We start from the raw sequence: 15,477 nt of genomic DNA, 5'->3' as shown, positions 1-15,477 counted from the left end.
GCTCATTAGTTCAAATGAACAATTATCAAGTAGCCTGTTCCACTCACTCATAAAGGTAATGTTATCAGTCTCAATGGTGTGGAGCTTTAAATAAACGTAAGTCACTTGGAATCCTTTTCTGTTTAATATATTTCTCAAGGGTGAATATGTCCCACGATTGCTTGATTTCATTTATACATTTTTCTAATGATTGAAATTCAGTGAATATGTTATCTTCTGTATCTAAATGATCCTGAATATCATCTTCAATAACCACCTCTTCAGTGAATGAAGTGTTAAATATGCTATCTACGTTGGTGCCCCTATTTAATCTATTATAAAAAAGTGATGAGTGTTCCATATAAAGGTGAAAAGCAGCTAACTAACGTGGAAAAAGTGTACAAGAAAAAGAAGTAGCGCTAAACACTACCTTAACAATACTAATAAACAATTTTACAATGTGTAAACACAAGTGAGTAAGTAGAGGAAGGTTTAAGAGTCCAATATAGGTATACTTAAATCCAGCTGCCAGAGTCCAGGAGAGAGTTCCATGTCCCTCCAATGTGCGCAGAGAAGAAAGAGATATCCGCATTGATTCAAGTATAGTTATTGTGCAAAGTTCATAAATGCAAAAGAAGACAACAATATATCAAAAAAGCTTTTTAACCTACTAAAAAATTTACAATTAGTTACATACACTTACAAGTTGAATATGGCTTATCTTTATATTTTTTTTCTTTTCCAGAGTTGCAGAGGTTAACCAAACAGGCTAGATCTCCAATATGTTCACAGTCTATGGAAACAAAAGAGAGAAAAAGATCATGGCACAATACATTTATTAACAAGAAATTTGGTTAGAAAAATATTGCACTTACAGACAATATATGCAAAAACAGCATTTTTTTGGATAGCTTCCCATTGTGTAATGGTTTACTCTCCGCTTCGGCGATAGTGCTGCTCACAACATTGAAAGGTCTAATTAATGCCACATGGATTCTAGCATGTTGCTTTTATTGTATTTAATCTATTTATATTTTAGAATACGTTTGATTGTATTTTAGTATTTTAAATAATTTCAAATCTGTGATGATTCTAACATGAGGCACGTATGTTTTTCAAGTAATCAGCTGTTTTTTAGGATGCAAAGACTTTCTAACCAGCTGCAAAGACTTTCAATTCAGTGGTAAAAGTATTTCAACCCACAATGCATTACATTGAGCCATATCTCTGATGAAGCAGTAGCGAAACGCATTAGATTTGAACATGCAAGCCACCGTAGCTCCCTGTGACGCGTGATGCTGAAGTCGTCTGCTGTTTTTTCCGTGGATACCCGTATGTGAATACGAGTGTAACTGAGGCACCACTGCACAACATCTCCTCCCAGGACTCATGACCATGTGTAAGGTATAGGGGATCAGGAGAGATGTGGCGTCTCCCCTCGGTTGAAATCGGAGGGGACGGACAAAGTGGATGTACAAGTAAAGGGGTTATGGACTCGCCGCACCTGTGCCGGACTAGTGCACTATCGCCGAAGCGGAGAGTAAACCACCACACGCTGGGAAGCTATCCAAAAACGCTCTTTTTGCATATACTGGTTGTAAGTGCAATATTGTTGTAACCAAGTCTCTTGTTAATACATTTATTGTGCCATGATCTTTTTATCTCTTTTGTTCCCATATACTCTGAACATATTGCAGATCTAGCATGTATGGTTAACCTCTGCAACTCCGGAAAAGAAGAAAATATAAATATAAGCCATATTCAACTTGTAAGTGTACTGTATGTACCTAATTGTAAGTTTTTTAGTAGGTTAAATAAGCTTTATTGATAAATTGTTGTCTTCTTTTGCATTTATGAACTTTGCACAATAACTGTACTTGAATCAACGTGCCGGAGGAAATCTCTTTCTTCTCATTTCTTGTACACAGCATATTCCATTAAATGAATGTTCACTACATTCTCAAAATAATATACATTTTGGTCAATTATTTTTTTGTGTTTTGGTTGTATGCTGCTACTTTCTTATTTAAGGAGTAACACATGTTATTTGCGCTATTTTATTTTAGGAAACTACTACAAAAAGAAGAAAATGGTAAAGGAGCTTTGTGTCCAGAAGCTATTGAAATCAAAATCTCAAATGACATCATTCAGACAAAAGAAAGTGATAGCAAGGCATAGCATAATGAAGACTACATCTGCTTGAAGGACGAATTGGTGGTGCAAACCCCACATCACTGCTCTGCTGCAGGCAATTGTTGGCTAATATGAGCTGTCAATTGTCAGTACAATTTAAACTACTCACATTTACCTTTAGTTTTTGTTTATTCATTTAGTATGTTTGTCTGACTGATACCAGTATAAATGTATAAAGTGGAAGATGACTGCAAAAAATAATTTATTATAAAATAAAGTGTTTTATTTATAAAATATTTTCTTTTTCCTTGTTAAAAAAGTATCCAGTGGTTGAAAATACTGCCATGATAGTATATAATGCATAATTATTCACATGTATTGCTCTTAAATTATGCTTAAAAAAATCTCATGGTCAGTTAAATAATAGCTAAAATGTACAACTGCATGCTTATTATTTCTGAGCAAAACAGGTCCATGTATTTAAAAGAAAAACTTCACAAAAATGTAAACGAACGTTGATGATTTAAACATATCAGTAAGGGAATTTACAATAAACACTACAGCTGAGAGCTTGTGGCAAAAATGTACTTGGCTAAAAATATATAATTCTTGGGCTTATTCATAAACTGTGACAATGCCAGTCGTACTATCACACGGAAACTCCTATTGACTTAATGTGTAAATGATAGTCAATTTCAGCTGTTATTATGTGAGGTCATCATTCTTCTAAAAAACAAACAGCATCTGCAACTCAACTTTGTATCCCACTATGAAAAGGCTTTATTTACCATACCTTTTTCCTTTTTCTAATATGTCTTTCTACTTTAAAAAAACTGCAGTGGTATATTTTTAACATGTCTTTAGCAGATGGAATATTTGGTGGTTTGTCATTTTACAAAGCTGTGAACAAAACTATACATAAACTCTATTCAAATTTAAATTCCACCATACAGTATTCTTCTTTTGCTAATACAATATTTTTCTGACTGTATCTTATAAATATATATTTGTAAAATGTGCAAAGACATATCAGTTGTATGTTTATGTAAGTTATTTAATTAACAATTATATAGATACTAAACCAATTTATGTAGGTGACAATATATTATATGATGCATTAGCAGTTCAGCAAGACAGAAATACTTGTACATGCAAAAGGAAATTTATTCAGACAGATATAATCTTCAAAGTAAGTGTTACCAAATATATCTTAATATTGCATACCCTGAAGATTCATCATAATTATGCATTATTACAGTTTGATGTAACCATTTAGTTAGAGTAAAAATTTCTTCTTATTGCAAGTGCTGCACATTGATTTGCTTCCTCGTCATAACATGACTATGTAGTTTTATATTTAGATTATGTATTTTAGAACACTTTGCAGTAGTTGTTTTTGCTGAGGCTACAGTATGTTGTAAACCTAACGTACTGTAGATCTATTGTAAGGCAAAATACTTTTTGCTCTTGCTGCTACCAATGTAGTGAGCAGTGATAGCGCAGGCAATAGTGTACTGCTTTCTAAATAATATTATTGTATTTTTCCTGGGAAAAATATTTTTCCACTGAGATTATAAGGAACATCAACTGAATATTGGAACTCCTTTATGTGCAGTATCAATAGAGATGGGCAATTTTTTTTGGCGGATTTGGATCCACCTCGGATTGGCCGTTTTTTTTGGTCCGCGAATTTCAGTTTCAATAATGGCGATTCGCCTTTTGCAGATTTCTTTTTTTTTTCTTAGCACCGACAATCAATTTGCTGATTCCGCAATCCGCTGACGGATTTTAAGACTCCCTCAGTGGATTGCAGAATCTGCGGATGGATTGTTACAATCCACCAGTGGATTGTATCCAATGGCTGTTTTCGAATTAATCCACACGAATTGAAACTGTAACGATCCATCAGTGGATTTTACACCGTGGAACGGATTTTGAATGTAAAAAGGATTTGGACTGGTTCGCCCATCTCTAAATATCAAGCAAGCACATATGTATTCATTTGTCTTTGTTTTGTTTTGTGATTCATACATTTGTCTTTGTTTTGTTTTTATGATTCATACAAGTTGATGAACCCAGGAAGATTATTGGAAAGTAATTAAATTGCCACTCAAATTATATATCAGTTTTATAGTTAAAAATTGTTCTTTGTTTGGTTATCGATGCATGCTGCAGAGTGCTGATCACTGGGACGTGTGATTAATTTAAGAATTAAAAACTGGAGCTCTTGTTTACTAGGTACATTCTCAACACAGTAACCACTGAATTAAGAGAATAAAATATTAGTTTATGTAATTTAGGATTGGTTGTTGGATATTTCAAAATTTAATATCAAATGTGTAGGCACTACAATAACCCACAAATTACTAGTGCACATTTTCACTGATACACCTGTTATTTATTCATTAATAATTTGTTTGGTGGCAGACAGAAAAGCAGATCTCTTTGGACTTTTCCTTAAGATCAGTCATAACATTTTGGTTTCAGTACTTACTTTCTTCTCTCTCTTTGATCATGCTCGATTAATCTCTGCCAGATCTTGCACTGGTCAAATAAAATCCCTACATTTTGCAGCCTCTTGCAGACTCCATGTGTTTTTTGTGGATGTACATTCATATATTCTGATTGAGCAGAAATATAAAATGGTTAAGATTAAAATGAGGCATGTGCTGGATACGGAATAGATAGGACCTCGGAGCATAACTACTGTATGGATACAAGAGAATGGAATAATGGGGAGGAAAATTGACTCAGGTGTAAGGTTACTGTAGAAGAATAAAGTACCTGTATGGTGCTCTCGGTGGCAACATAATGATTACTCCACTTCTCAGGAAACCATTCCACTAAGATTTGCAATTGAGGCCAGTGCAGATGTCTAAGCTCCAGCTGCTGCTTCCAGTGAGCATAAACACAACTTTCATGGCTAAGTGGAGAAATCAACCACTTCCTCTAGGTGACAAAATATTACATTATTCTTCCCTTAATAAAGTCCCCAGGACAAACCAAGGGATTCCATAGATAAAAAATGACTTGACGTATTTCATGCTGGTAGACATTGCTTCATTAGAGATGAAAAGTTAATTTTATTACATGACTAGAGGGACAAGTAGATTTCTTTCATCAGTTACTGATTGTGTTGACAGTTAAGGCGAGGGTGAGGCATATAATGGATTAAGAAGGTCATAGTAGCACAATTCTGGGCAGAGTGAAAAAAGATACAACATGAAGGGATTCATGGGGTGGAAAAATAGCAGTATTTTAATCTGTAGTATATCAGTTTACAACAGTACAGTGGTTACAGTATGTGCTTGAGGGATCTTTAGACCAAGAAGAAAAAACAGCCGAGGAAACATCTTTAACTAAATGGTTAAAAACTGATTTGAATGGTCAATACCGCATCAGAAACCAATAATGCTAGGCATAATTAATTACCAACAATTGTCATTTTTCTGTATTTCTGCCAAAATCTGTTTAGGTATATTAGAATCCAGCATTCTATTTCTCATGCTGAATGTTGAATGTTTATGTACTCATGCTTAGTAAGTGAATGCAATTTAAAGTAAGACTGAAAGTATAAGCAGGTCACACTGTATGTAAGTGTATTGCTTTATGTTTTATTGATAATATATGGGAATATGCATAATATGTTAGATAACCTTTATACATTTACAAAATAGTATAGAACAATACAATGTAAAAAAAATTGTAGTGCTTTTACTGCAATGGAATGTGTTGCCATTTGTGTGATGAAATTAGAATATAGTGACAATAAGTAGCATATTTCAATATTCTTTGGTCTGAAAAGTAACACATTTCTGTATGCATTAGTGACATGCTACAAACATTATCAAAGCATTTCATGGAAAGATAAGATGTTACAAACTAGTTACGTATATTTTTAATGTTTCCGAATGGGAGACAGTTTGTAGTAACTTGTAAGATATGTCAAAACTGTTAAAAAAAATATTCTTACATTTTTATATATTTACAGACCTGTATAACTATCAATTATCTTGTGAAAACGTGATTCCAACTGTTATTATATGTTAAAATGGGTTACTTCATTCAAAACCTGATAAAATGAATTATAATTCAAATTGTTAAAGCAAAATTGTATTGATTTTGGTGGCATCTGAAAACTAACACGACAAAGCAAAGACAATCTTAGTTATACTGTATTCACTGGATGATGCAAAAATATGATTATCATGTTAAAATGTGTTTTTTAAGACCCATGTAGACATTAGATTTTGTTCAAATTTAAATATAATTTACATTTTGCACTTTTTTTTGTAAACACACTGTATATACAATGCTATGAGAAAAATATAATTCTATTGTCACCCAGTTGTGAAGTGTTGCTTGTTCTATAAATTGTTTATTTGGAACTGCAGTTAGATGAAAACATTTTTTTAAGTTCTTTAGTATTATTTATAGATAGTGTGATCAAAACCGCCACAATTAGTTTATTTTACACTTTAAAGAATAGTGGTATATTTCTAACACACCTTTTAGCAGGAGAAATGATATACTCTAACCCATATTCACCTCCAGCTGCAATTTATCATTTGCACTGATCACATACTGTACAATAATTTGAGAATCATGATACTTTTTGATGATTATTAAACAGATGAATGTTATAACACAAACGTTAACAATAAAATACAGTAAGATCAATACTGTTGATATTTATAAATAAGGTAAGTGTATGACATATATCTTGCATTGCAAAAAGCACAAGTACGATAGCACTGTTTCCAGGGCGAAAGCTTTACATATTTTCAACTGTGGCTCCAGAGGCAGTAACTCGTTCTACATTTGTATACACTGGGTTTCATATTTTAGATATAGTCTTTTATTGTTTTGGCAAGGATAACATTTTTTTATGACATAGAGATGTTGCAAACCCCAGGCTCTACCGCATATCAAGAATATGATTTTACTGTACCTTTTGTGTTAATCACATTTGCAATTTTCTGCATGAAAGTATAGAGCAGGAAATGTAAAGCTGCTTTACAGAGATGTTCAAATTTCTGCCAAATACATACTTAATTAACCCTGCTCCCCAGGTTAATTACAATGCATTAAATAACACATGTGTTATCCCCTTACCATTGTTTTCATTAGCACTGTAGTGAAATAATGCACCAAGGTTAACGCAACATATCGCGTTAATGGGGGAGAGAATGTCTGCTACATTTGCATAATTATAAATATATTAAAAGTAATTATTCCATATCTTACTGTATATATACCGACAGTATTTGTCCCTGAAAGAAGAAACATCACTTCATTATCAGCCAATATGAAACCATTTAAGTCAAGATCGTGATGGATTGGGGAGAAACATTTTGGACACTATACTGTAAATATGCCTCAGTGTCTAGAGTACCAAAATCGAGGAGAGTGTGGAAACCAATAAATCAACCGGAATAGTGAGATGTTTAAAAGGAAGTGGGAGTCATTTTAACTTGAGTGTTTATTATCCTTCATGAAACTTGTGATTGAGTTTGGTGAGCTACAGTACAGTAGATTACTAAAATGTGGTGGAAAGTAAACAATATTTGAAAATAGAGTATGAAATTCAGTTGCAGATAGAGAAAAACTGGGGAAAACGAAAAAGAACAGAAATTTGTCAAATGAAGGTAGAATAAGTTATATTATTCCAAAAGTAAAGAGAAGAAATAATACATAGGAAAGAAAGTAAAGGTATTTCATTTATGCAATTAATAATTTCCAAATTAAAATAAATATTTTTGTGCATGTTTAACTCTTTGCTAGCTAATGAATAGGCTGGGCACTTTGCATTTCCTTTTATTTTGGGACTAGACTCATTTTATATCTGTGCTTTCTGTAAGGCTGTGCTTATAGTGCCTGTGACGGCGACGTCAGGCTACGGTCGCTGGAAAAATCAAATTGAGATGACTTCCAGCGATTGTTCCGTCGCGCCGTCGCATCGCGCTTACTATAAGCGCACGTGACAGCAGCAATGCATTTGTTTTGACGCGACATTGCGTCGCCGTCGCCGGCACTATAAGCACAGCCTTAGCAAGGGAGGTCCTAACTGAGTGTCGGGAAGTACCACCGACCCCCCCAAGTCTGTGAGAATGGGCCAGAATAAGGGACTCACACCGCAAATCATTGCTCCCTTTGATTCACTCCATGTTCCCTTCCCATCATTCCCTCCCCCTCCCTCTCCTTTTTATCAGTTGTTCTCCTGTGTATAGTTCACCATTTGCACATTCTGCTTCATATTTGACTTATTTCTGTCCATGTTTATTGTGTTTTCAAACTGTGCCTACACTGTTAATTCACGAGTGTTTATTGTTATGACCTTGTTTTTTATTCAAGTAAATATCTTTTTTTGGCATATCCATTTCTCATTGGTTCATTATTAACCCTTGAGTGCTGGGAAGTTAGTTTCAAAGGGATAGTCAATGTAGAAAAAATAGTAGGAGTGGCGGTCACTGCTTTCCAGAATCAGGAATCAACCAAGCGCAGTTAAAGATAAAAAAAAATATTTATTCATCCAAAGATAGTTAGAATATCTACTCTTTGATAAAGTCTCTTTGCAGAGACGAAACGCATCAGAGTATTACACTCTGTGTATGTCTAACTTTCTTTGGATGAATAAATATTTTTTTTTATCTTTAACTCCGCTTGGTTGATTCCTGATTCCAGAAAGCAGTGACCGCCACTCCTACTATTTTTTCTACTCTATCGGCTGGAGCACGCAGCATCAGCGTTCTACGGGGTCGTTCTGGCACAAATCAGCAACACCAGGCGGACACGGACAGTCTCTCATGAGCACCGGCCAGCTGATTGTCAAAGTTTGGGACACAGGGTGTGGAGAGGGAAGCTATTGAAGACTCCATGAGTATCTTGTGGGACGTACTGCAGCGACGTTTTCATGGACACTTTGGACTGTGTTATTGCTTATTAGCCCCCACCCTGGGTGAGTCCATTAAACACACTAAGGACCTTTACAAACCAATACAATTTATTTACCCCTAAACACTGATACAACCGAGGGAATCAAGAGGACGTTTATCATATTATACATCTATTGCATTATTGCTATTGATAGAGCACCAGTATTTGAGGTTTATTCCTCTTTGTTCACTGGGTAGTCAATGTATATAGTTATATGTATCCTGAGAGTGTACCCCGAGTTAATAATAATAAGGTACTAATTAGACCAATCCCTCAATAAATCACTTTTTAAATAAGAAATGCCCAACTTCAATAGTCTCCAGTATCATACTTAAAAAAATCACAACTATAAGACTGGAGATTAAATGCAACAAAAGTGTCTAAATACACACTAATCTACTGATAAAGTAAGGGAAAAATGGGTCTTTATAAAGAACTCCTACTCCGCTGTCTGAACGATCTAAATTAGCTTGTGGTAGTAACTGATCAGCAGAATATTAACAATTAGTTGCCCATTAAATACTGTTAAGTTTCAAGTATTGAAAATAAAAACTATTTTAGGGTTAAAAAAGGCCTACACCGCTTATAAATGTTATAGATTAAAGAAAACAATTGTCAATAGCTAATATATAGATGTTTATTCTTTAATAAAACCATGAATGTAAAATGTCACTACAAATTATACTCTTTGAGGTACTACTATATAAGGCTTACATTGATCAATTACTTGAAAATCGCGAGACTACAAAATGGAGAGATGAGATCTCGTTTAAGACCAAGTATATCTATCACTGTCTGAGTGTAACAATATTTGGGGGAAAGGCAGATTAGTTTGAAATCAAAATTTAAATTAGAAGTCTGACTTTTATTGTCACCATAGTGAAGGGAGACCCATTAGTCTATAAATTGAGAGAAAACAAACCCTGCATTAAGACCATAGAGGGCAGGTGTATGTAACATATGAACCAATTTTCCCTCCCTTTTAAGTATGTCTCTATCCCAATCTCCCTTCCTAATACTGGATGCAATTGCTTTGAACTTTAAGGAGTTCACATCACATTGGTGGACATCATTGAGATGTCTTGCTACTGAGGTGTGTAACATATTACATATGGATCCAATTGGGCTCAAGTAACCTGCATCAAAATTGCCGGTGGGTTTTTCCCACATACAGTACTTATTACAGCAACATTGTGTCAAATATTCCGCCCAAAGGTGAATTACAGTTCAGAAAATGACAGATGTTGAAGAAACATGTTCCATCCCAGTGGTGGTGTTGGAAGTTATACAAGCCCTTTCTTTCTGAGTTTAGTTTTCTTATGATACTGTATCTCTGTTTTCAAACAATAAAATCCCCATTCTATTTGTTTTTACTGCTTCCTACATGGCCTTGTTCCTCTGACATATTTTGAACATTGCTACTTTTGTCTTCTGCAGTGTTGCCGTTTCTAAGCCTATCCTCCTCATTCATTTTAGTTTTGTTATTATTTTATGTTATTTGTAATGTTTTATAAAAAGAAAAAACAAAAAGAAAGTAATAATACAAAATAAAACGAACTGAAAAATATATATAGTTTACAAATTAAAAAAATCATATTTAAAAAAAATTATAGTTAAGTTTCAAAAAGTGATTTAAATGACAATCTTTAATTATGGTTACTATTACTTTTTAAGGGAAGGCTGCGATAATGGCCTTTGATTCCAATCACATCAATCATAGACATAGTTAATGTTATGACTAGTTTTTATTTGTTAAATTAGATTAATAACGTTTTTCAATTTCCAGGCTGCGTTATTTACCTACAGTATGTTTCAAATTCATATGCAATATGCCAAATGTAATCTATTTACATTTTAATTATACAAAATATGGCTTGTATATTAGATCATTATGACTTAGAAACAATGGTCATAACGGCCATACAATAACAAAGTCTTTGTTGAAATAAAAAAATGTGATTGATGATAAATGAAAATCAATCTAATCATAGACACAGTTAATAATTACGTCAACTCTTCAATTATTACATTAGAATAATCATGGTTCTTAATTTCACATTAGCATCAGAATTTGTTTGCAATTCATATGCAATATACCAAATTGTATCTACTTTCCTTTATCTTCATTCATAGACATACTGTAGTTAAACATAACGACTTGTCATTACTAGAAGTGTAGAGATGGTGAGTGCACATATGAAATAAATGAAATATATAAAAGATATATAAATAGTCCAATATCTCCTACAAACAGAACATCAATAGATTAGTCAATGTATAAGAGGCAAATGGTCAAGGCAAACACTTAATCAGGGGGTCTGGAATTAGAATATATATAATAAAAAGTAGCTGTACTCACACGGCCATGTGTGAGCCCCTTCACAATAATTGGTACTGCACCGACACACTTTATTCGAGCAAATACCCAGTATGTACCTGGCAGATACCTGGAATGCGCCGCTCCTCACCTCTGACAAGCCCCGTTGCGTTTGCCTTCCCAGCCTGGGTTCATGCCTGGCTGACGGGCGGCTGATCTGTTAAATGATAATGATTAGGATTTAATAGGCTGCAATGCTTCGCGTGTCTACCAGATGGCATAAATTCATGAATTGTAATGCAGTATATATATATATACTGTGCAGTATTGCAGCCAGCGGGAATAAAATGCTTCAATCCCTGCCTGGAAAATAACCCAATGCACTCGGGCAGAAAACAGTCACAAACCTCAATACACCCGGGTATACCCGAATTCGTGGGACTAGCCGAGCTCGAATAAAGTGTGTCGCCAGTGTATCTTTCCACCATCCTCTGGGGAGCAGTCACTTATCACCTATAGTCTGGGACGTCCAATGTCACAAACCATGTTACAAAAAGTATAATATAGGCAGGAGGTTAAAAAGATGAAAACTATTACAAATAACAAAGTAAGTGTTCACTTACATATAAGAACACACTCCAGCCCCGACAACCATCTGGTAGACTCCGGCACGGTGTCTTCCTGCTCTCGCGTCCGACCACAGGGCCGCAACAGGACCACACGAGGCGGCTACAGAAGCCTTCTGTATGCAACGCTACAGCACGCAACCGACCAGGAACTTCACATTTTGGAAATAACTTTCATTCGTCAGGTTCCTGTCGGTTACATGCGCATCTCTCCTTACTAATACCCTACGTGATTGGCTGCACTGCATAAATAATGTAATCTAATTAAAATACAGTATCCTAATTGTCAGCCTTCTACATTCAGAAAAGAGTAAACATACTGCTAGTAAACATACTGCTCTCATAATCTTTCAAGCAAATAGCTAACGATTGTGACGACCGGTTATACTGTACATATAAAATGTTAAATGATTATAAGGCAAGTTAGGTAAGGCTCATACAAAAGAATATCCTCTTAATGCAATTCAGACCACATTCACCTCAATCCTGTATTAGATTCCACATGAAGGAGGCCATTAGTAGATGCCCCCCCCCCCCAAAAAAAAGGGGATACAACGAGTCTGACATTGCATTTAAGTGTCTCCTCTATTAAAGACAAAGCAAATACAAAAAGTGTTTAAAACAGTGAATAGTGAATAACAGAAGAAAGATATAGCTCATTACAAAATGCCTGAGCAGCTAAAAAAGCCGAACACATTTGTTTTTTTTGCCCTTAATATTGGCAAGGATATTATATCTGTCCATAATACTGTTAGGGAGCGCCGTAGTTATTCCTCTTTTTTGACTTTTCATTAGTCATTACATTTTAATCATGTTTTTTTTGTATTTCAAGGTTGTGTTAATGGTCTTTAATAATTGAAATGAATATGTAATATGCCAAATTGCATATTATTTATGTAGCCCCCTTCAAAAACCAAGCCCGTTTTAGCATGCAGACTAGGGCAGCACTCTGGCAGTGTAGGGGTTAAATCCATTACACATGGTCCTGCATGTGAGCTGTCTCTGAGATATTATACAATGTTGCAGATCCCAGGCACATGAGGCATCACTCAGAGCCAGAAAAGTTCTGGTAGGTCATGTGACTGGTGGGATGATGCTTTTGCAACACACATGTTTTGACCAGAGACAAAGTTGGGGTAAGGTTGACACCCCCTGGGTATAAAATGTGGGGACCCACCCTAGGAGAGAGAGTGTGCTGTGGCAGACTGTGCTTAGTGCCCGGTGCAACACAGATTTCTATGCTGCAGGGAGCAGGGCTATACCCAGGTTTAAGAAGGGACCTGGGGCTGAGCCTACTCCCCTCCTACAAAGGGTTAGGTTGGGTCCTGGGAGCAACTGCAGGCAAAGAAGGAACTGCTGCATGAGAGAGATAATGAAAGCTTGTCCTGTCTATGCTGTGTGGTATGCTGATCCTACTGACAATAAAGCAAGCATCCTGTTAAAAGTTCCTGGCACCCTTTCTACTTATTCTACTCCTCACTACAACCTTGGACTGGAACCACTGGAGGAGCACTGAAACAAAAGGTAAAACTGACTGAGCTACACTACGCCGAAGCAGGTAAAAACCCTATCAGCAAAGTAAAGAGTGACTGATTGCGTGTACACTCTACCTTCTGCAGCTGTGTGGGGGTAGGGGTATTACATTTAATTAATAAATCATAGAAATATTTGATAACAGTAAGAACTCTAGTAATACAGTTGTTACTACTTCCAAGTAATTCATTTATTGCAACAAACACACTTTAGTGGTACTTTTAGTTGTTGTTAAATAATTATGTTAAAACCAAAGAAATAGAAAAAAAAGTCCAAACATTGTTAATGGAAACAAAAGAAAACAGCGCACTACGCCAAATAGTGAAGCAAATTCAACAATATATTATAGAATTAAAAAGGGGGTAATATATCTGCGTACATAAAAAAAGGTTGGTAAAAGGCATGTAGTGTGTATCACACTGTTTACCACTCGGCTGTTAGCTGTAGATTCAGGTGCTTGCTTCCCTCTGCTGCTGCAGCTCAGTTGATTCTGGGGCAGGACGTCAGTCTTTTCACTCCCAAGGGGATTTCCCTTCATGCAGCCAGGTTCAGCAGCTGGTACTGGGGCTCGGTGAAATCGCTCCTGCTTCCTAGCCGATATGAAGCTGCTCCTGTACCTCGGCAGGTGTATCCTCTGCACAGAGGTTAAAACGCAGCTTGCTGCTGTCTTCACAGCAGTGGTGGATTCAATAGGGAAGTTTGAACAGTCTTACAAAGTCTCTCACAAGTGTCCAAAACAGCACACAGGATGAAATAAAAACAGGACAGGCCAACACATAGACAAAGGCCAATGTAAGCAGATATAAGGCAATAGAATGTTACATCCAACTAGTTTCGTAGAATTAACTACTTCAGGGAAGAAGTAGTTAATTCTACGAAACTAGTTGGATGTAACATTCTATTGCCTTATATCTGCTTACATTGGCCTTTGTCTATGTATTGGCCTGTCCTGTTTTTATTTCATCCTGTGTGCTGTTTTGGACACTTGTGAGAGACTTTGTAAGACTGTTCAAACTTCCCTATTGAATCCACCACTGCTGTGAAGACAGCAGCAAGCTGCGTTTTAACCTCTGTGCAGAGGATACACCTGCCGAGGTACAGGAGCAGCTTCAAATCAGCTAGGAAGCAGGAGCGATTTCACCGAGCCCCAGTACCAGCTGCTGAACCTGGCTGCATGAAGGGAAATCCCCTTGGGAGTGAAAAGACTGACGTCCTGCCCCAGAATCAACTGAGCTGCAGCAGCAGAGGGAAGCAAGCACCTGAATCTACAGCTAACAGCCGAGTGGTAAACAGTGTGATACACACTACATGCCTTTTACCAACCTTTTTTTATGTACGCAGATATATTACCCCCTTTTTAATTCTATAATATATTGTTGAATTTGCTTCACTATTTGGCGTTGTGCGCTGTTTTCTTTTGTTTCCATTCTCTTAGTGTGTGTGGGGTGCTGAGCCACCCCTGCGTTTACAGCTGCAGACGCCATTATCCCCAACACGGTTATGTGGCACTTATTATTTAATGTTTAATTATCTCACTGTGGGAGTTGTGGTTTAATTTTTTATACATTTTTCATCACTAAATTGATGGTATAGTCACTGTACTGTATATATTTATACATTTAAACTTTATAGGTAGTTAGGTAGTAGCGCACAGTTTTTTTTTTTTGTGTTTACAAACATTGTTAAGTTGTAAATCATGAAAAACACTATTTGAAGATGTAATCATTAATTTTGAAAAATAATCGTATCACCTTTACCTGGTTTCCTGCTGTAATTTAATGTCACTCACTCGCCTGTTTTTTTTTTGGGGGGGGGGGCAGATGTACATTTTTGTAGTTTATTGAAATCATATTTCATTATAAATCTTAGAAAGGATGGGCTAGATTACTTTGGATTTTGAAGCAATTTTTTTTGTCTTTCTCTGTGACTACGTGCACTGGGCATTAGGCATAG

The 15,477-nt window shown here is 35.8% G+C and overlaps 1 protein-coding gene across 2 annotated transcripts in view; it reads left to right on the top strand.

The window, feature by feature from the left end:
* The window catches only part of NCAM2 (neural cell adhesion molecule 2), a 500,008-nt gene extending 493,569 nt beyond the window's left edge, over positions 1-6,439 (top strand). The window contains exon 15 of one of the 2 annotated variants that reach the window (XM_075593954.1): positions 2,046-6,439. In XM_075593954.1, the coding sequence (XP_075450069.1) occupies positions 2,046-2,157 (112 nt within the window). In that variant the 3' untranslated portion in view covers positions 2,158-6,439. The remainder of the gene's footprint in view (positions 1-2,045) is intronic. The other variant, XM_075593952.1, reaches the window with a different exon arrangement.
* The last annotated feature ends 9,038 nt before the right edge of the window (positions 6,440-15,477 follow it).

Source organism: Ascaphus truei, chromosome 3 (genome assembly GCF_040206685.1).
Source record: "Ascaphus truei isolate aAscTru1 chromosome 3, aAscTru1.hap1, whole genome shotgun sequence".
Taxonomy (NCBI): Eukaryota; Metazoa; Chordata; class Amphibia; order Anura; family Ascaphidae; genus Ascaphus; species Ascaphus truei.
Note: the sequence above shows the minus strand (reverse complement) of the source record. Positions and strands in the feature narration are given on the sequence as shown.